Source organism: Piliocolobus tephrosceles, chromosome 10, assembly GCF_002776525.5.
Source record: "Piliocolobus tephrosceles isolate RC106 chromosome 10, ASM277652v3, whole genome shotgun sequence".
Lineage (NCBI taxonomy): Eukaryota > Metazoa > Chordata > Mammalia > Primates > Cercopithecidae > Piliocolobus > Piliocolobus tephrosceles.
This window is the reverse complement of record NC_045443.1, coordinates 121,577,445-121,599,943: the sequence shown is the minus strand read 5'-3', so window position 1 is coordinate 121,599,943 and position 22,499 is coordinate 121,577,445. Positions and strand designations below refer to the sequence as shown.

At 44.2% G+C, this 22,499-nt stretch overlaps 1 protein-coding gene across 1 annotated transcript in view; it reads right to left on the bottom strand.

The window, feature by feature from the left end:
* Positions 1–893: 893 nt before the first annotated feature.
* The window catches only part of ATP6V0A2 (ATPase H+ transporting V0 subunit a2), a 54,373-nt gene continuing 32,767 nt past the window's right edge, over positions 894–22,499 (bottom strand). The window contains exons 10-20 of the mRNA XM_023206074.2: positions 16,675–16,825; positions 16,273–16,409; positions 15,814–16,001; positions 15,626–15,716; positions 12,812–12,930; positions 11,748–11,958; positions 9,276–9,395; positions 8,121–8,240; positions 6,165–6,282; positions 3,728–3,899; positions 894–2,782 (exon numbers count right to left, since the gene is read on the bottom strand). Coding sequence (XP_023061842.1) covers positions 2,677–2,782; positions 3,728–3,899; positions 6,165–6,282; positions 8,121–8,240; positions 9,276–9,395; positions 11,748–11,958; positions 12,812–12,930; positions 15,626–15,716; positions 15,814–16,001; positions 16,273–16,409; positions 16,675–16,825 — 1,533 coding nt within the window. The 3' untranslated portion in view covers positions 894–2,676. The remainder of the gene's footprint in view (positions 2,783–3,727; positions 3,900–6,164; positions 6,283–8,120; positions 8,241–9,275; positions 9,396–11,747; positions 11,959–12,811; positions 12,931–15,625; positions 15,717–15,813; positions 16,002–16,272; positions 16,410–16,674; positions 16,826–22,499) is intronic.

The following is a 22,499-nucleotide window of genomic DNA, read 5'->3' as shown; positions in this document are numbered from 1 at the left end:
AGTTAGGATTCTGAATTCACTTTTCATATAATGACATTCTACATAAATACTACATAGATTTTAACAGAGAAATGACTGCATCCTCTGCTCTATGGCCTGAGAAAAGGTGTTAATTAGAAAAAGTTAAAAAGTGGCCCCTGGCCGGCGCTGGCTGGGCGCGGCGGCTCACGCCCGTAATCCCAGCACTTTGGGAGGCCGAGGCGGGTGGATTGCGAGGTCAGGAGATCAAGACCATCCTGGCTAACCAAAAAAAAAAAAAAAAAAGTGGCCCGCATGAGAATGACTAGTGGGGAGCGGTGAACAATTCCAGCAAATACCGTGTCCCTTATTTACCAATCAGCTAACAGTGCCCTGAAGTCTTGGGCTTCCAAGGGATGAAGTAGTTACTATTGTTTTTATGACAGATCCTTGGAGCAAAGTAACACAAATGTCCCTTTGTGGAAGCATCAGCTCTAGGTGAAAGCACCTCTGAGACCTGACCAGCACTGCTGGGATGTCATAGTCACCCAACACAAGTGGCCAACATGACACCTTTCTAGGGAAGCGTAACTTTGAGAGCAGAATCATTTTCAAGCATTTCATCAGCATCATTTGATAATTTTTTTTTTTTTTTGAGGCAGAGTCTCGCTCTGTCTCCCAGGCTGGAGTGCAGTGGCGCTATCTCGGCTCACTGCAAGCTCCGCCTCCTGGGTTCACGCCATTCTCCTGCCTCAGCCTCCTGAGTAGCTGGGACTACAGGCGCCCGCCACCACACCTGGCATTTTTTTGTATTTTTAGTAGAGACGGGGTTTCACCGTGTTAGCTAGGATGGTCTCCATTTCCTGACCTCGTGACCCGCCCACCTCGGCCTCCCAAAGTGCTGGGATTACAGGCGTGAGCCACCGCGCCCAGCCTCATTTGATAATTTAATATGAGGAACAAAAAGCAGTAAATCCAAACTGGCCTTGGGTAACATCTCATCAAGCAGCACAGAGAATCTGTACTGTACTCGAAAGAGTTGAATTTTAGGCCACAGTTATGTCAAGGTTGTTCAGCTGATGCCTTGAAATCACCTGCACAGCCATGGTAAACTCACCACCTCCAGACTCTCAGCTTGCAACAGAAGTGCCAAGCTCTCTACCTCGAAACAGGATAAAGGAGGATGGAGGCAAATAGCCTTTTAATGTGTATCACTCACAATGTTAAGAAGGTGAAAAAAAGGTTTCTTTTTGAAAATAATTGTCTAAATTCAAACAAATATGAAAAATTAACATAATTTGCAAGAATATAGATCAAAATGTTCAATAGGACTGACTCAAGTTCACAAAAAACTAAATGTCAAGTAAATAGATGAATTTAAACTAAAGATTATAAAATAATGGCTATTGAGAATTAGTTTTCAACTGATCTAAACAGTGTTTGAAAGTTTCAATACTTTTATCAGAACTTTAGCTAGAAACAGTCTGAAAGTAAAAAAATTATCATTAGACTGTTCTCAAGGATAAGTGCAATCTCTTCATGGTAAAATATCTTCATTTATATTTTGTTATAAAAATATACAAAATACTACTTTTTACCTTTCCTTCACTCAGTATAAACCCTTCTGGTTCAGTGACGTCAGTCAAGCTGTCACTAAATTCAAATCATGTCCACATTATATCTTCTACAGTCACACTGGGTTTTAAGGCTCAGTATACAATTTATATTTCCAAACATACAGTTATCATAACTGGTTTTATGTAAGGGTAACAGGATAAGAGTCTTTAAAAAAATATACAAGTAGGATAACCATTTGTTGTATGTCATTTTATCCCATTGTCCCCAATTACTAAAACAAGACAAAACTGTAAAAACAATCCTCTACTTGTAATTCTAGGTAGCACAGGATAAAAAATGTTTGCATATTTTGGCCCGGCACGGTGGCCCATGCCTGTAATCTCAGCACTTAGGGAGGCTGAGGTGGGTGGATCACTTGAGGTCAGAAGTTCGAGATTAGCCTGGCCAACAAGGTGAAACCCCATCTCTACAAAAATAGAAAAAAATTAGCCGGGCATGGTGGCACATGCCTGTAATCCCAGTTACTCGGGAGGCTGAGACAGGAGAATCACTTAAACCCAGGAGGTGGAAGTTGCAATGAGACAAGATTGTGCCATTGCACTCCAGCCTAGGTGACAGAACGAGACTTCATCTCAAAAAAAAAAAAAAAAAATTGTGTATTTTTAAATCCAGCAGAATAAATGTGAATGTTTTGACTACTCATCATTAAATTTTTTTAAAAACTATCCCTACTTCAGCTGTTGGAAAATATTATCTGACAACTTCAGGTGACAGATTAACTGTTTTTTTTTTTAAATAAAGTTTAAAGGAATCAAGTATCTAATACCATTTTCAATTAGCCATGCAAAATTGGCTTCTCTCCCCCAATCCTGTATTTGAAAAAATAACTTTAACATAATGTTTGGCATTAACTTATATTTGCTCATCATAAAACACCAAAAGAAATTTTTATATCTCAAATTGGTAAACTTTACAAAATATTTAACATATGAGGAAGAGGTATATCTTACAGAATTATCTGGCTATGTCATAAGGCAGTAATGAAGATGGAATTTTTCCTATCATAAATCTGACAGAAGTGAAATTCATAACATGGTCATTCTCCATAAATCTGAAAGCTTGTTGGTTACAGCAATATGATCATGCCACACTGTCGTCGTTATTGAACTTTGATGATAGCAGACTGAATGAGAAAGGAACAAATTTGGTGCCTGCACCAACGTAGAATTTGTTCTGAAATTCTACCCTAAAAAAAAAAAAAAAAAGTCATGTATTAATGGAAGATTATGAAATCATATTCCTTAAAACAACATTTTAAGTTAAAAAAAAAAATTCCTGTGCTGAAATTGCTTCATTCCAAAATATGTCCTCGGCACAATGTTTTTACCTAGCTACACACCATCCCCCACCCCCAACCCTGCGCTGGCTTTCCCAGTGTCAACAGAAACTCTGACACATCCGCTGCCTCTCACTGCCCAACACACAAAAGCACGTGCACAAGTTAAGGAGACCCTCTCCTGCCACTTGGGTCACTGGAGGCACAGAGCAGTAATCTGTCCTATACCATCGAACATTAAGAAATACATAAGAAGGATTTATTTTGCAGTAAGATAGAGCAACCTGTCAGACTCAAAGCGAATTAGCAGTATGAAACACACGTAAGTATTCTGCAAACTTAAACTTGCTTTTACTTGTCAGTGATAATAGTTCAGAAACAAAATACTTTTTTTTTTTTGACACGGAGTTTTGCTCTTGTCCCCCAGCCTGGAGTACAATGGCGCGATCTTGGCTCACTGCAACCTCTGCCTGCTGGGTTCAAGCGATTCTCTTGACTCAGTCTCCCAAGAATTATAGGCGTATGACACCACACCTAGCTAATTTTTGTATTATTAGTAGAGATGGGGTTTCATCATGTTGTCCAGGCTGGTCTTGAACTCCTGACCCCAGGTGATCCACCCGCCTTGGCCTCCCAAAGTGCCAGGATTACCCGCATGAGCCACCACACCCGGCCCAAAACACAATTTTAACTCAGAGGATATGAACACAGATCCCAACAGTAGGAAGGGAAGAACAGGCCTAAATTCAGCATTAGATTTTGCAGTGGCTGTGTATATTCGGATGGGCGGGGCGGTAAGCGGGGGGGCGGGTATGTTTTTTAAATAACAGTTCCAAGGCTAGGTCTCAAACTCACCAGTGGAGGCGTATGGCGTGAAGAAACGCAGAAAGCCCTTCCATGATCAGAAGGATGAAAATGGTCAGAACTGCAAAGAGCGCGATAACCGGGAACAGCAGCAAGACGCCATAGGTGGTGTCGACGCGGAGGCCCACACGCATCAGCATGGCCCACAGGACATCAGACAGCTCTGCAAAGGAGTGCAGCCCGCACAAGTCACGCCCGCTTAGGTACAGTGGGTCCCCCTGTGAGCTCCCTGGACTGCTTCCCTCTGACAGCTCTGAACTATCATCTCATAAAATAATAGACACACAGGTCACACAGACCCAACTGCTTCTCATGGGAAAGCCAGTCAGCTCTGACACCATCTCAAACACTAAGGAAGACCTGGTGCTCCAAAAACATCAGAGGCATCTCCCAAAGGGAGGTCTTGCCCCAGACTAGGTTTGGGTTAGTGACCTCCCAAAGCAGCACTGGACCAGGCAAGCAGAAACAGGCTTCCAGACCTGGTTCTGCCACTGAGGGACCAACTGGATGGCCGTGAGTAAAGCACTGACACTCAGCGGGCTCCCGCCACCACCTCTGCAAAATGAAGATGAATGACCACAGGGCCCCTCCAGCCATACGATTCCAGGCCTTTGGCTATGCTTATAAAAACATGAGCATTTTTTTAATTAAAAAAAAAAAAAAAGGACACTCTCTCGTCCAGTGGTTCCACAAGCACAGGCAGTGCTTGCTTTGCACAGTACTACAGAAGCACAAAAGAGATCTTGCAATCAAAACCATCCAAAGCATCCCTATTAATCCATGGGGGAAAAAGTTTATACTGTGGCCTTTAAAATTTGTGTTAAAACATTAAAAACTCTCTTATTGTTGGCTATATTGTTGGCCAACAATGAGAGAGTTGTTTTTTGTTTTTTTGAGACAGAGTCTTGCTCTGTCGCCCAGGCTGGAGTGCAGTGGCACGATCTCGGCTCACTGCAAGCTCTGCTTCCTGAGTTCACGCCATTCTCCTGCCTCAGCTTCCCGAGTAACTGGGACTACAGGCACCCACCACCATGCCCGGCTAATTTTTTGTATTTTTAGTAGAGACAGGGTTTCACCATGTTAGCCAGGATGGTCTTAAAATCTCCTGACCTTGTGATCCAACCGCCGAGGCCTCCCAAAGTGCTGGGATTACAGGCATAAGCCACTGCACCCAGCCAATAAAAGAGTTTTTAATGTTTTAACAAAAACTATAGGGAAATGAAAAAATGGTAAATCTATCTTTAAAACTTTAGAAGCACTGGGTATTAAAGTCTTTTCTTTGTCTATTATTAAAAAAAAAAAAAAGTTTATTAGAGTAGTTTGAACAGTGCTTGGTTCCTGTTGCGTAACTTGGCAAGATGGGTGACCTGATCCAGAGCAAGCATCTTTCCTAATACTTGCCAAACTGTCCCATTTTTTTTCTTTAACTTTTTTTTTTTGAGACAGAGTCTCGCTCTGTCACCCAGGCTGGAAGGCAGTGACGTGATCTCGGCTTACTGCAACCTCTGCCTCCTAAGTTCACGCAATTCTGCCTCAGCCTCCCGAGTCGCTGGGACTACAGGCACCCACCACCATGCCCAGCTAATTTTTGTATTTTTAGTACAGATGGGGTTTTGCCATGCTGGCCAGGCTGGTGTCAAACTCCTGACCTCAGGTGATCCACCTGCCTTGGCCTCCCAAAGTGCTGAGATTACAGGTGTGAGCCACCGCATCCGGCCTGTCCTATTATTTTCTAAGTTTGAACCCACTTGCCACACTGCACCCTTTGCACCCTTCAATGTCCTGAAACATTGCCAAGCACCACTGGTGGGTCATCAGCATCCTCATCACAACACCCGCCGCACATAGGGTAGTAAATGCCCCTGCACCTACCTGCACAGCTAGTTACTATGGTGACTGTAATTGGAACCATGCTGCTGGGGAACAGGTGTTAATTACACTGTGGAAACTAACATGTGTGCATTATTGGAATCGTACAAAGGGAGGACTCCTGTGATCACAGCTACCCATGAGCGCTGTGGCAGGACTTGCTTGAAATAAACAGATATTCACACCTGGTAAGGCAGCACTGAATAAAATAACTACTAACAGAAACAGGAATGGCAACAGCAGCAAGTGTTTACACCAGAGGCTCCCAAGCTGTCTCAGTTCTCAAAGCCCCTTGTGTCTCAGTGATTTTTTTTTTAATTGGGCAGCCTCTGAAGCCAGACCAGCCTCAGAGAGCCCCTCTGTGATTCTTCCACAGCACCCCTCAGCCAAAAGAAATAGCCAAGAGAGCTGTGTATTAAGTAGTGAACAGTATAAGTTCACATGGCAACTGAAAGATGGTGCTATGACTATTAGTTACCAAGTTAAAATATCCCACAGTGCCCCCGAGTCTGCTGGCACTACAGGGCATTGGGAACTGCAGGTCTAAGGAGGAACTTACGTGCATGAGCCAGGCTGAGCGCCCAGAGCCTCAGGTAGGAGGCGGTGTTGGAGATGCATCCCAGACAGTACTCGATGGAATGGATTACTTGGGTCATTAATATTTCTCCAAAATTAAACTGAGAGAGATCACACAACATATGTTAGAGTCATGATGTTACATGTGTACTTCTACATGCCAAGTGGGTTCCACTTCAAGGATTACAATGAAAGAGCTGCTGGCTGGATGCTGGTGAGAACACGCTGGAGTGAGAGGAACAGAAAGCTAAGACTTGCACTCTGTTCATCACTCTGCCACTACCCAGCTCCAGGACCAGACTTTACCACTCCAAATCCCCACCTTCATCAGTCCCACTCCCACCCCACGCCTCAGACTCCCGTGTATAAACCAAGAGGCTAGACCACAGCAACTGCCACGGCCACAGCTGCTATACAAATGGGATTCCTGGGCAGGTCTCAGTAATTATGAAACCTCTACTGATAAAACAGGTATTCACCAACTGCAAGAATAGAAGGCGATTCACTAGATGTGGGCATTCTAAGTAGAGCCAACCAGGGAAAGCTATGCAAGGGGTCCCTGAGAGGGAAAGGGCTGCAAAACACCAGGCAAGGTGACTCGCATGTGCTTTCCAGCTCTGCTTTTGTTTCTCTATGATGTTAGAACTTAATTATTAATTGTCCCAAATTAAAACATGAAATTACATAATAATTACAAAATGCTGATTATAAGAAATTTTGTTTGGTCCTCACTAAATGGTCAAAGTGAAGTTTCCAAGAAAAGAAAGCAGAGGCCGTGCTCTGCTCTGTCTGCCCGAGACTGCACCTCTCTTCTTTGTGGGGAGCTACTACTTCCCTGTCCGGCCTTGTATCCCCAACCACAGCTGCTCTGAATTATGTCCCCAAAAGTCTTATGCTGAAGCCCTAACCGCAATGTGACTGTATTTGAAGACAGAACCTTTGAGGAGGTAATCAAGGGTTGAGTGAGGTCAGGAGGTGGGCCCTGATCCACTGTGACTGCTGTCTTCTGGGAAGAGCAGGAAAAGCAGGGGCACAGGCACAGAGGACAGGCCCTGGGCCGACACAGCAAGCAAGCAGGGAGGCCTCAGGGAAAGCAGCCTGCCAGCATCTCAGTCTGGGCCTGCCAGCCTCCAGAGCTGTGAGAAAAATCTCTTGTTGAAGCCACCTAGTCTGTGGTATTTTGTTATGGCAGCCCCAGGGGACTGAGGCGGCAGCCACTGGTGCAGGGGACTGAGGCGGCAGCCACTGGTGCAGGGGACTGAGGCGGCAGTCACTGGTGCAGGGACAGCAGGTATGTGGGGATTTTTTCCTAAGAGTAACAAGCTGGTAAGGGCGCTTTGCTCGCTGATGGAAAAACTGAAAAAATAAGCCCAGGACAACTTGTGACCATGGTTGTAGCATCATGGGGCCAACTGACTCCACAATATAAAGAAAACTTACAAAGAAAAAAAGCCAACCAAGGCCTCTTGGAATGTAGTCATCCTGAAACCAACCCTACCTCTGTCCTGCCATGAGCCGGTAAAAATCTCTCTGCAATCAGAAAAAAATGGGTCTCTGTTTCTTGCAACTATGGAAAACTTCTGACTGACACAAGAGACTTCTGAAAGCAATGTTCATGGCACCTTAAGTCACTCCAGTCACAACTGGTAATATAACAGCAGAAATCCCACTGGAGAAGGGAAAGGACAAAATGACCCGAACTCACATATAATGCCACCAACTCTATCATCAAACAGCATTTGGAAAGCGCTTTCACTCTAACCCTAACCACCACCTGGTTGGCTTCAACAATGGAAACTGATTTCTCATAGTTTTGGAGGCTAGAAGTCCCATTTTCTTAATCATTTTTTAAGATGATTAAATATTATCTTAACGTGATTATCTCTATGGAAGCTTGGTTACTTATCTAAGTTTATCAACAGCAGTTGAAAAGATTTACCTCTTCACACGCCATTTCCCTACATCCATCTTCCACCTGGTGATTTCCCTCTTCCACATCTTGGTTTCCCAGCAATGAAACTTCTTCCTCACTATCTTTCCTTATAAGTGTGTAACCACTCTAACAACCAAAAGAGCACAGAGTTAGTGCCTGTAAAACCACAAGGTTGTGACAAAACAAAACTTTATTTATAGTTTGTTTCTCTTAATGATTCAGCTCTTTAAGAATAAAAAAGTTCTTTAAGCCAGGTGCAGTGGCTCACACCTGTAATCACAGCACTTTGGGAGGCCGAGGCAGGTGAATAACCTGAGGTCAGGAGTTCAAGACTAGCCTGTGCAACATGGAAAAACCCCGTCTTTTACTAAAAATACAAAAATTAGCAGGGCATGCTGGTGGGTGCCTGTAGTCCCCCTACTCAAGGGCTGAGGCAAGAGAACTGCTTAAACACAGGAGGCAGAGGTTGCAGTAAGGTGAGATAGTGCCACTGCACTCCAGCCTGGGCAACAGAGGAAGACTCCAATCTCAAAAAAAAAGGAAAAAGAAAAAAGAAAATCTTACAGAAGAAATTAAGAAGAATATGGAAAAAGGCATTTTAATGATGCCCATCTGAATTGAAGGATTGAGTTCTACAAGCTAATAAGCCTGTGGTTCATGCCGGCAGGGCCTGTCTCCACAGGGCCTGGACACAGCAGGCTCTTTCAACATCAATGTTTTATTTACTTATTTATTTTGAGACAGAGTCTTGCTCTGCTGCCCAGGCTGGAGTGCAGTGGCGTGATCACAGCTCACTGCAACCTCTGCCTGGCAGGCTCAAGCCATCTCCCACCTCAGCCTCCTGAGTACCTGGGACTATAGGCGCACACCACCACACAGGCTTATTTTTGTATTTTTGGTAGAGACAGGGTTTCGCCATGTTGCCCAGGCTGGTCTCAAACTCCTGGGCTCAAGTGATCTGCCCGCTTTGGCCTCCCAAAGTGCTGAGATTACAGGTGTGAGCTACCATGCCCAGCCAACGTCAATGTTTTAAATAAAGGAAGCTTTGGCTTTTAAATTAAGACAAGGAACCCTCCAGGGGTGTTTTCTACACCAATCCTTGTATAACTGAAAGCAGACTTTGCCCACACTTTACAAGCATGCATCCAAACCGGCACTTACCCGGTTCACCCCGAAGCAACTACGCCCATTGTGAAGCCACAACAAAAACAGTGGCTTTCCCAAGAAGAGGACCGGGACAGACAATGCTGTGACAACCAGCAGCACTCTCTGGACATACTCCTGTTAGTGCAGAAGGTAAGAAACTCGATTACAATGTGAACGCACGCTTGCGGTGTCAGCAGCACACGATGAAATCAGTAAAGATCAAACAATGTCTCCACGCGAGGAACATTAAATAAATGCCAACCTGCTACACTTGCCAGTGGGTTTTCTTTTCCTAAACTCACAGCTGAATTCTAGAACTGATGCATAATATTAATGACCCTGTGGTAAAGTATTATTTTGTTTCAGACCAGCAAGGAAGCTTTACAAAAATTGTAAATAAAGTCAAACTCCAACTAATCATTTTCTGGAAACATTGTAAATGAGAAAGCATAGCACAAGCGGAATATTTTTTATATTTTTGGTTCTGTTTTCCTGTGATTTGATGATTATAAAGACTGTTTGAGGACTCTTGAGTGTGAAGCAAGTGGATTTACCTCCACACACAGAAAATCGTGGAAGAGAATTCAGAACAAAACCAAAAAAACTTCCTTAAAAAAAGGAAGATTTATAGCTACTTAAAGCTAAATCAAGAGCAAAACTCACTCAGGCGTACACAGCCACGGCAGTCCGCATGGCTTTCCAGGGTCTGGACAGCACACTGTGCTGTCCAAGCTTATCACTCTCTATGGTTGCCCCTCATCAAAAACAGGTCCCTAGAGCTCTGTGTGCTACTCAGGCACAGGGCTGCATTATCTACACAACATCAACACGATGAGCCTCTTGAAAAGCCGAGAGAGGTGGCGGCCACAGGCAGAGCCACATCAGAAGTCTTAGGCTGGAGCCAGGCTGACCTAGGTTAACAGCCTGGCCCTATAGACCGCTGAGTGACCAGGACTGCCCTGAGCCACCGGTTATCACCAGTAACAGGGGATGACACCACCTACCTCCTGGGGCTGTTGTGAGAATTAAGAAACACTAAGTAAGGAAAGCACACTTTTAGGTATGCAGCAGGTACTGAATAAAGGGAGCTGCCCTTCATTGATGTTTCTGTCCACAGTGCCTACGCCCACTGAACGCCCTTGCTTTTATCTGCGGTATCCATGCCATTGTACAAAGCTTCAATAAAATAATGATAAAATAAAATTCTTAAAAATCATAAACAAGAGAAACAAAAAAAAGCAGAAACTTGGAACGTTCAAAAAGAACGCAAATATGCATCTCGTCAACGAGACCAAAGTTGTGTAAGCTGAGCTTCAAATCTGACTTAAAACTTTCCAGCACCCAATAGAATGTGAAACACAAAACCAAATGCTCCATTCACAGATTAACAAGATGAAAAACCAAAACACAGCTCAGGAGGAACACAGGCTCGGACACTACCGACTGGGAGGGTTTCCCAGATGTCCTCACAGACACTGGACAACGTGGTGAGCTGTGTCTGGGCCAGCATCCACGGGCAGGAGGTGCCGTGGCGCTCACAGCAGAAAGACCCTCAACGTAAGGTGGGTAAGAACTATGGCAAACGCTGACATTTACTGAGTAGCTGTGTAAGCGCGTTCGTATGCACTTTGGACACATGTGCGCTACGCCATGAACCAGCTCCTATTTCTAGTCCCACTTTACAGATGAGGAAACGAAGGCAGAGAGAAGTTAGTCATCTGCTCAAAGTTCCATCCTGAGGAAATGGCAGAGTGGGGCCTCAAGCAGAGCAGTCAACCCTGAGAGCCCACTGTGACATCACACAAACGTACAGTGAGAGGAAAGCTCATTTTTTGAAAGGGTCCATGTGCTGTGACCCAGGTGCTCCCTTCTAAATGGGGGGACTGCGCAGCCCTCAGGAAACCCTCCGGTAATGCATTTTCTTCCCACCAGTTCTGTCGGTTTCAGGAGGTTTTTGCTTTTGGTTTTGGTTGAGACAAGGTCTTGCTCTGTTACCCAGGCTGGAGTACAACGGAGCAGTTCACTGCAGCCTCGACCTCCTGGGCTCAAGTGATCCCCCTGCCTCAGCTTCCCAAGTAGCTGGGACTACAGGTACAGCCACCATGCCTGGCAAATTTTTGTATTTTTGTAGAGATGAGGTCTTGCTGTGTTGCCCAGGCTGGTCTTGAAATCACAAGCTCAAGCAATTCGCCAGCCTTGGCCTCCCAAAGTGCTGGGATTACAGAAATGAGCCACTGTGCCCGGCCTCTTCCTACTCATTTTGATGGCTACTGAATGGCAGCGAGTTTGGTCATGCTGCCTGACCAGAGCCTGCACACAGCAGTTGAGCTGGACTGGCATCCTCCAGTGATGACACACGCAGAGACAGAAGCAGCCTTCCCAGGCTCCTGGGAGTCTGTGGAGATCACCCCGACACTTCTACTGCTCAGAATAAAAGGCTATTGGGAATACCTTCGTTAAGTTCATGAGAGTGGGAAGATGACGCACCTGCCCTGTGTAAAGACCATTTGTTTTACTGGCTGGGAATAAAAACATGTTAATAAATTCAATCAGAATGCTGGGAGCAACTCTGGAGGTTTCTGCTGAAAAAACCAGCCACTTGTAGAAAATCATAAATATAAGGTATCCAAAGATACAGAGCATGAAGAGAAGTTCTGGGATGGAAACCAGGTAAATGTTGAACTTCTTCCTGAAGTGCCTAGAAAAGCAAAGGAATCAATCAACCCATGAACAAGATCAGCCTAAGTTAAAAAGAGTAAATTTAACTCTCTACAACTAAACATAAAGCGAATTTCAGAATAACATCATTTCTCATATGATGACTCCAGATACATCTGAGTGTCCAGATACATCTACGAGGAAGAGATGTGAGGTCGGCCAAAATGACTACAGTTTCAGGGGTCAAATCTCACTCAAACTTTCTTCCTTGGTTCCCTAATTCAGAAACATTTTCTTCCTTAAAGTAAGGCTACACAATATTAGTGAATCTGGCTCCAAAATGCTGTATCTTACATTGTTATAAAAGTTTTTCAAGACTCCAGTTATAGTGACTTAAAGCTACAACATCAAATTATACAAATTATGTTTAGAAATGAGAATGAACAGGTCTAGTTAGAGAAAAATGACACCATCTCTTACTCTTCATATACTAGCTCTAGTAAAGTAAAAACAAAAAGATTTTTTATTTGTAAAATAAAAAGGGAACATGACAAGCATCCCTTCTGGAAATCCACATGAATGCATATGTCACATGTCTCCCCCACTTGACTGGAAGCTCCATTGGGGCAATAAATTTTTTCTGCCCTCCTCACTGCTGAACCCCAAGTGCCCAGAATAGCACTTGGCACTACTATGCATTCGATAAATACATATTTGCTGAATGAATGAATTGCTGAAACCACAGAAAATCTAAACAGCCACAACAGAATCATGTAAATACAACATCATATTGGCTGCCCCTTACCCAATAAATACAGCCACGAACAAGAAGCAAAACTGAAGAAATGCCAAGTTTGGTTTATAAATATTGCTTTAAAAAAATCTGTACTTACAAGTGGTTAAATATTCCCAGAATGACTCCAAAAGTCATGTGAATGATTCCTAAAATCACAGACATTTTCATTTTGAAAGAGTTTAGAAAAGTGAGGCGATTTGTGGCCAAGTTCCAAATCTAAAACAAAACCAAACAAAACAAAACAAAATCTTTAACTTCCTTCAACAGGTAACACACAAGAAAGTCCCTGTCTTAACTCGAAAGGTGGCTCTAAATTTAAGAAGGAAACAACATTCAGGCTTTTCTTTTGATGCTTTCAATCTGAGAACCATTGATTTCCTTAAACCAGGGCCACAGACAGTTAGAAAACAATTTTATCACTGTTAATGCCAAAGGATGCCAGATGGAACCACATAGCACTTAGGGAGATGTGCCTAGGAAGTCTTGACAAAAGGCAAGGCAAGGGAGAGTCACACACAGCTCAGAGACTGGAAGGGTCAGGATGCTTTCAAGGTCCTGGGTTATGTCCCCTCTACCTGGGCAGGAGACATACATGTGTTATCACACGTTTATATACATGTGACACACATGCTCCTATATGTCTATTTTGTCATGAAGTTTAGCTGTGAATACAATGAAATCAGAAATGCTGCAAGTGGCCAAGCCAAGATGTGCCAAGAGGGACTCCAGGCCATGGCTGACCTCCCCAGGGTGCCCCTGGCCGGTCTGAGTCCCCACAACCTCTTCACTCACTGACTGCGTCTCTTACTGTCTGAAAATGAATTCCTACAACCTGCCCTTCAGGTGGGTTAGGAAAAGGGAAACAGGGCCTATTAAGACAGAATCTTTTTTTTATTTTTTTATTTTTGAGGAGTCTCACTCTGTCACCCAGGCTGGAATGCAGTGGCACAATCTTGGCTCACTGCAACCTCTACTTCCTGGGTTCAAGCAATTCTCCTGCCTCAGCCTCCTGAGTAGCTGGACCAGCATGCCTGGCTAATTTTTGTATTTTTAGTAGAAACAGGGTTTTGCCATGTTGGCCAGGCTAGTCTCAAACACCTGACCTCAGGTGATCCTCCTGCCTCGGCCTCCCAAAGTGTTGGGATTAGAGGTGTGAGCGACAGCGACCGGCCTTTTTTTTTTTTTTTTTTTAAGATAAGGGGTCTCACTGTCGCCTAGGGCTACAGTACAGTGGAGCAATCATGGCTCACTGCAGCCTTGACCTCCTGGACTCAAGCAATCTTCCCACCTCAGCCTTCTGACAAGCTGGGACCACAAGTGCGCACCACCACTCCCAGGTAATTTTAACATTTCTAGTCTCCCAGTTCCTAGCCCTGAATTATCTCATTTTGCCCTTGGAAAAATAAGATTTTAGAATGAAGTATTCAGGGCTGAGAACTAGGAGGCCAGTCAACTTCGCTGATATATTTATATTATATATACTTTTATATATTAAAGTATGCATTTTATATATATAATGTACATACATTGGTTTACTTTTGAACTAAATGAATGTAATGCCTAGTTTAAAATTAAGTTAAAACAGAAAGAAGACAAAACCATACCCCAATTTCCTCTGATGCTTCTCAAAAAAAAAAAAAAAAAAACTCACTCAAACTTTGTTCCTTGGTTCCCTTATTCAGAAACATTTCTTTCCTTAACACAAAGCTACAAGTTATTACTGAATTTGGCTCCAAAATACTGTATCTTAAAGAAACTGTTGTAGCTGTGTTTCCAAGTTTTCAGTTACATTAAGACTTAATGCTACAACATGAAATTATACTAATCATGATCAGAGGTAAGAATAAACAGAACACACTGAGAGATACTGCCTCCTTGGAGAGCCCAGGTTAAGGAATGCTAGGCTTTTTTTGCCCAATGACTGTACACAATTACATCCACAAACTAATTTTGAGATGGTTTCTGAGTCATTCTTTTGATTCTCCAGAAAGACTCCTGACAGCCCAGAAAAACCCCACCCAGCCCTGTGGTCCAGGGCCTCAGCCACTGCCTGCTGAGCCCTAGAAGGGGCTGGGAGTCCTGGCACCCTCCGGCTACTTCTCCATTTTCTATTGTATTTATTTATTCATTTATTTATTTATTTATTTATTTATTTATTTATTTATTTATTTATTTATTTACTTTTTGAGATGGAGTCTCGCTCTGTTTCCCAGGCTGGAGTGCAGTGACGTGATCTCCACTCACTGCAAGCTCTGCCTCCCGGGTTCATGCCATTCTCCTGCCTCAGCCTCCCATGTAGCTGGGACTACAGGCGCCCACCACCACGCCTGGCTAATTTTTTGTATTTTTAGTAGAGACAGCGTTTCACCGTGTTAGCCAGGATGGTCTCGATCTCCTGACCTCGTGATCTGCCTGCCTCGGCCTCCCAAAGTGCTGGAAATACAGGCCTGAGTATTTCTCCATTTTCTTTCTACTAACACTTCTCCCATTCCAAACAACTACCCCAGTAAGCTCTACAATAAGCTTACACTTCCTTTCAGCTCTAACATTCCATACTACTTTCCAGATCAAGGGTTTTTAAAAGTTCACATATACAAGGAAGAAATGTAGGAAATGGCACACATTTCGGGGCTACTGAAGTGCCATTTTTCACCAGAGGAAAATAGGTAGGACACATGACAGAACGCAGTTCTGGCTCTCTGAGGACTTCCTCTGACCTCACCTTCCCAAACCAAGGGACCCCAGCTCCTGGCCTCCCCACCCAATGTCCAGGACTGGGATGCACAGGTGCTAATGAGCACTTCCCCTGCGGTGCAGCGTGAACCCTGCTGAAGTCTAGAGAACCTCGTGGCGCCCGAAGCTACATGGCACCACAGAACGCCGAGACAATGACAGAGTGCGGTGCACTCACAGGATCAATGCCAAGGGGATAAGGGCCTCGGAACACTCCAGGAACGCTCGGATCCAACTGCAAAACGCTGTTGTGCCTGACGACGCTGTCGCTGTAACAAAAAGCAGAGTGAGGAGGCTGACCAGGGAGGAGGAAGGTCTAGGAAACATGCTTCCCACCCAGAGCATCGCCAGCTATGGGACACTTACTTCCAAAGCACCATCTTCTTATGTTCTGCGGCGGGGTGGCTGGAGGTGTACATGGCAGACACGTTCCACCCGGAGCCGAACAGGTTGACTGACTTTGAGAAACAGTCATTGTAGATGAGGCCGGTGTACACCGAGAACAGCCCCATCAGCAGGAGGATGTACCGACCATTAAAAAACATCCTCATGATCTGTGAAGAGCAAGGCGGGAGGATCAGAATATGGTTACTGGAGGGTGTCCATGTGACAGCTGTCGCTGTGGGAACCACCCCTCACCACTCCTCCCGCGGCTTCTCGGAAAACAGCCTGGCCCCGCAGACATCCCTGTCAGCCACAGCTGACAGGTCACACACCTGCCCAGTACAGCCACAGCCTACAGCGAACATCTAAGAGGTGTGTCTCTTTTGGTCACTGCTAATGCCACCCAACCAGATATATGAGCTGGAGTGTTTATATTTTTACCTCTTGCGACTGATTTAGTCTGGGATGATTTTCATTTAACACCAACAAAAGGGCAAATAAAAACATCACAAAGCCATGTCCGAGGTCTCCAAACATCACAGCAAATAAAAACGGGAAGGTGATGATGGTAAAGAGAGCTGCAGAAAAAAGGGAAAGAGATTTCTGATTCACAGCAAATATGGAAAATCTGAGTTCATTCAAACACAATGATACACAATGATCTGGACTTTCTCCAGAATTCCCAAGATAGGATTGTGTGGTTACATTTAAAACCTTATAGTTTTAAATAAGACAGCAAAAAAGTAGCGATCAGCCTCTTTTTCCAGATATCTATTCCATTCTTAGAGCAAGAATGTGGCAATGCCATTGGAAATATGGGTATTTACGAATCAGACTTCCAACCTGGATTGACTTCTCTGTAGCTTCCTACTCCATAGGCATCCACGATGTTCTGAAATCCCTCGGTGAACTTGTTGGTGCGGATCCGAGTGGGGGGTGTTTCTTTTGTGGGGATTATGTTCATGAAGGAGGGGATTGTAGCACCACTCTCTCTCTTCCACACAAAAAAGGAAAGGAAAAAAATTACTATCCAAGAAGAAAATTACTATCCATATTCAACAAATCTGGGTTACTGCTTTGTTTTTTGTTTTTATTTTTGAGACGGAGTTTCGCTCTTGTTGCCCAGGCTGGAGTGCAATGGTGCAATCTTGGCTCACCACAACCTCTGCTTCCTGGGTTCAAGCGATTCTCCTGCCTCAGCCTCCTGAGTAGCTGGGATTACAGGGGCCCGCCACCACACCCGGCTAATTTTGTATTTTTAGAGCCATGGGGTTTCTCCATGTTGGTCAGGTTAGTCTTGAACTCCTGACCTCAGGTGATCCACCTGCCTCGGCCTCCCAATGTGCTGGGATTACAGGTGTGAGCCACCGCACCCAGCCTTGGGGTACTGCTTTCGCAACACTCTGTGTGTGGCTTTGGTACAGGATTAATTTCCACTCAACAGGGTCAAGAGCAGCGAGAGGGGCTGGGGGAAAAGTCCGGCGGTGAGGAAGCAGGGGCATGGGGAGGGTAGCACTTGGGGGCTGTTGGTCTCTAAGAAGGAAGGGTGAGAGCAGGACTGAATGGGCAGGAAGTGGGCTGGGGAATGCAGGGCACATGGGTATGGAGTCGGCTTAGTCACCGACAGAAAACTGACACTGAGTACTTTATCTCTTAAAAACGGTGAAGAAAGAGGAAGTTTGAGGCAACTACAATATGCTTAATTAAAAAATGAGAAAGGCAAGAATAAACCAGAACGTCATATGAATTCTAGTATGGCAAAATCACAAATATAACTTTTTCCATCAGTGTTTACAATTCTTCTGAAATGCATTATATTGATTTATAATGAAAACACTTTTAAAATAAGGTAAAACAGGTTATTGCCAGAATAGCAGATTTTCCGGTCAAAATAAGTCTCTTTTTATTTTATTATTATTATTATTATTATTATTTTTTTTTTTTTTTTTTTTGAGATGGAGTCTCGCTCTGTCGCCCAGGCTGGAGTGCAGTGGCCGGATCTCAGCTCACTGCAAGCTCTGCCCCCCGGGTTCACGCCATTCTCCTGCCTCAGCCTCCCGAGTAGCTGGGACTACAGGCACCCGCCACCTCGCCCGGCTAGTTTTTTGTATTTTTTTTTTAGTAGAGACGGGGTTTCACCGTGTTAGCCAGGATGGTCTCGATCTCCTGACCTCGTGATCCGCCCGTCTCGGCCTCCCAAAGTGCTGGGATTACAGGCTTGAGCCACCGCGCCCGGCCTATTATTATTATTTTTTGAGAAGGAGTCTTGCTCTGTCACAAAGGTTGGAGTGCAATGGCATGATCTCGGCTCACTGCAACCTCTGCTTCCTGGGTTCAAGCGATTCTCATGCTTCAGCCTCCCAGGTAGCTGGGATTACATGTGTGCAGCACACCACCACACCTGACTACTTTTTGTATTTTTAGTAGAGATGGGATTTCACCATGTTAGTCAGGCTAATCTCTACTAAAAATACAAAAACTAGACAGGCGTGGTGGTACGCACATGTAATCCCAGCTACTTGAGAGGCTGAGGCACGAGAATTGCTTGAACCCGGGAGGCAGAGGTTGCAGTGAGCCGAGATCATTCCACTGCACTCCAGCCTGGGTGACAGAGTGAGACTCCTTCTCAAAAAAAATAAAAATAAAATAAAAAGAGGCTTATTTTGACTGGAAAATCTGCTGTTCTGGCAATAACCTGTTTTACCTTACTTTAAAAGTGTTTTCATTATAAATCAAACTTATAAGGTCATAAGAAGAAAAAAGCCAAGGAGTAGAATACCATCCCCACAGACAGTGAGAAGACACCAGAAAGAATGTCCACAAAACAGATAAAACCATTGTAACCTACTGATTCAAAAGGAGTTAAAAGAATTAAGAAAATAATACAAGACAGGAAAAAGCACCAGGAATCAGATTTTAAAAGACTCAAAAATGAGGTAACAGAACTCAAGAAGGAATTAGGAAAAAGAGAAAAAAATTATTTCAGAAATAAGACAAAACTAGAAGGAACACAAAAGTGAAGAACCCTTCCTCATACTGCTGTAAGAGAAACAGAAGGCACAGAGGGGAAATCTTACAAATCAAAAAGAAGGAACGAAAGACAAAAAGGATTCAAGGGAAAGTGACAGATACTGAAGATAAGCAAAGAAGGTTCCACTGAAAGATGACAGGAGGTCCTAAAAGAAGAAAACCAAAGCAAGACAGTAGAGCAAATACCAAAAACTACAATTCAGGAGAACGTTTATGAAATTAACAAAACCACCACCAAAGACTATATATTGAAAGAACATACAGAAAGACCACATTAAGAGACACATTCCGGGCCAGGCGCAATGGCTCATGCCTGTAATCCCAGCATTTTGGGAGGTCAAGGCAGGTGGATCACTTGGCGTCAGGAGTTCAGAGACCAGCCCGTCCAACATGATGAAACCCCATCTCTGCTAAAAATACACACACAAAAATTAGCCAGGCATGGCAGTGCAGACCTCCAGACCCAGCTACTTGAGAGGCTGAGAATCACTTTAATTCTCACTGCATGAGAATCACTTGAACCTGGGAGGCAGAGGTTGCAGTGAGCCAATATCACGCCACTGTACTCCAGCCTGGGTGAAAGAGCCAGACTCTATCTCCAAAAAAAAGAGAGAGACACATTCTGTAAAATCATTGTTTGTTTTTTGGGTTTTTTTGGTTTTTTGTTTTGAGACCAGGTCTGGCTCTGTTGCTCAGGCTGGAGCGCAATGCAGCCTCAACCTCCCAGGCTCAAGCAATCCTTCCACCCCACCCTCCGGAGTAGCTGAGATTATAGGTGCATCACCACATCTGGCTCATTTTTTTTTTTTTTTGAGACGGAGTCTCGCTCTGTCGCCCGGGCTGGAGTGCAGTGGCAGGATCTCAGCTCACTGCAAGCTCCGCCTCCCGGGTTTGCGCCATTCTCCTGCCTCAGCCTCCCGAGTGGCTGGGACTACAGGCGCCCGCCACCTCGCCTGGCTAGCTTTTTGTATTTTTTAGTAGAGATGGGGTTTCACCATGTTAGCCAGGATGGTCTCAAACTCCTGACCTCGTGATCCGCCCATCTCGGCCTCCCAAAGTGCTGGGATTACAGGCTTGAGCCACCACGCCCGGCCCACATCTGGCTCATTTTTAAGTTTTTTTGTAGAGATGGGGTTTAACCATGTTGCCCGGCTGAAAATCACTAGTCTTTAAAGACAAAACAAAACTAAACTAAAAAAGCACATGAATTACAAGGAAAAGAAAATTAGATTTGCATCAGGCTTTTTGTTGGGACCACGATGCCAGAACAAGATGGAAGAACATGTGTAAGATACTCAAGGGGAAAAAAATGAGTGCAGAATTTTATTTCCAGAAAAACTAACTCCCAATTATAAAAAGCAGCAGACAGCCACTGTGATCAACGTGAGAATTCAGGGAATATGATTCTCGCAAGCCTCTGTGAGGCATCTCTAGGGAATGAGCTTCAGACAGCCAAGTGACTAGAGAGACATGAACCCAAGAACTGGGATCTGCAGACTGGAGGCTGAGACTGCCCGCTTCCGCCTGGCACAGCCTGTTAGGAGTTCCGCATGTGAGTCCCCTGTGTGCCTGATCAAATTCAATCTTGGCAACAGAAAAGAAGGCATCCTCTAGACAGGAGCTGACTACCAAGGCAACTGTGAAGAGCCAGATTCATGAGGTGTGGGGATGCAGGTGATGAGCCAGGCTTCATCAACACTGGCAAATGTCTCAGTCACCTGCTTTTATCCTCAAAAGCCAGCTCTTTTTCAAGAGAACTAAAAACGCATGGAGAAAAATAACACAGGACAGGACAGATGAGGAAAGGGAAGAGACGGGGACTGTGAGCAGTAAGAGGTGGGCTGAGAGCTCAGTACCCTTGATGGGAAACCAAGAGTCGGAGCGCACAAGCAGAGCAAAGAACAGCTATGCAGCGGGAGGTGGACACGTGGCCACTGAGACCTTAATACGCAGCTCTCAAGAGACCCCAGTGCATGTGCATGCGGGAGACGGCAGAAACAGCACCATGGGCTCGATCTGAATTGAATGCAGCCACCCTTGAAAGTTACAGAGCAGCACACATACCACAAATAACAGGAGTACTAGTCACGTCCCTCAAACTGATGTCACGTCAGTAAAAGAAGAATCATCTGTGTTTATCTCTCAAATAGGTGGTTCATACTCTAAATAACAAAATACTATTTATGTGTTGCTATCTTTCTCAGTACTGGGCATTCATGTTGATGTCATAATGGACATTATATTTTACATTTGTATCATCACAGAATTATGCAATGAGACAAGGTTACATAACCAAAACACTCATGAAAAAGGTGTTCCTTTAATTGTCACTTGAAATCTGTAAACCTGTTCTTTCAATGACCAAAAACTGAGTTTAATGTAGAAGAAAAACCTCACAGGAACATGGAAGAATTACACTATAACCTTGCAGTGGGAAAAGCCTGTGATTCAACATCTGGAAGGTGTAAGAGCAAAGATGGATAAGTTCAACTATATTTAACAAAAAACTTCTGCATGGCCAAAACAAACAAACAAACAGAAACATCCTAGCTCAAAAGACGAGGGACAAACTGGGGAAAATATTCTTACTGGTGTTACAGACCAGGAGCCAACAGAAACTGGTAAGAAAAAGGCCAACGTATGATGGAAAATGGCTGCAGAATATGAACAGACAGTTCACAAAAAAAGAAAATTCAAAAGTCTCTTTTTTTTTTTTTTGAGACAAAGTTTTGCTCTTGTTGCCCAGGCTGGAGTGCAGTGGCACCATTTTGGGTCACCACAACCTCCGCCTCCCGGGTTCAAGCGATTCTTCTGCCTCAGCCTCCCGAGTAGCTAGGATTACAGGCATGATACAGGCATGTGCCACCATGCCTGGCTAATTTTGTATTTTTAGTAGAGATGGGGTTTCACCATGTTGGTCAGGCTGGTCTCAATCTCCTGACCTCGTGATCCAGCTGCCTCAGCCTGCCAATGTGCTGGGATTACAGGTGTGAGCCACTGCGCCCGGCCAAAGGGTTCTTAAACAAAAAAAAGGTATTCCCCTTCACTCATAATGAGAGAAATACAATAGCTGACAACATCTATCAACATCAGTCCAGCAATTCCATTTCTGGGAATTTATCCTACAAATAGATTTGACATCACAGTGCTATTTGTAAAAGTGGAAACTACCTAACTGACCAGAAAGCTAGTTAAATAAACCATGGTATGCACACAACAGAATATTAAACAGTTAAAAGAAAAATAGAGAAGTTTTATTAAGTGAAAAGAATAATATGAATAGCGCCCTTTTGTGAAGAAAAAGAAAGAAAAATAATATCTACTCATATCTGCTTATCTATGGTTAAGAAACTCAAAGAACTAACAGAACTGAAGTAATGGTTATCTTTGAGTGGAGGAAGTGGACAAGTAAGGCTATGGGGTGGGAGGAAGCCACTGAACTGTGTCTTTCATACTCTTTTATTTCTTTTCACTTTTAAACCATGTGAATGAATTACTTACTCAAAAGAGCAATGTAAAAACACATGTACACACATACGCCTTTGAATGAGCAGCTCACCATAATTTCAGTTCAAAAACAGAGCCAAGGCTGGGCACAGTGGCTCACACCTGTAATCCCAGCACTTTGGGAGGCTGAG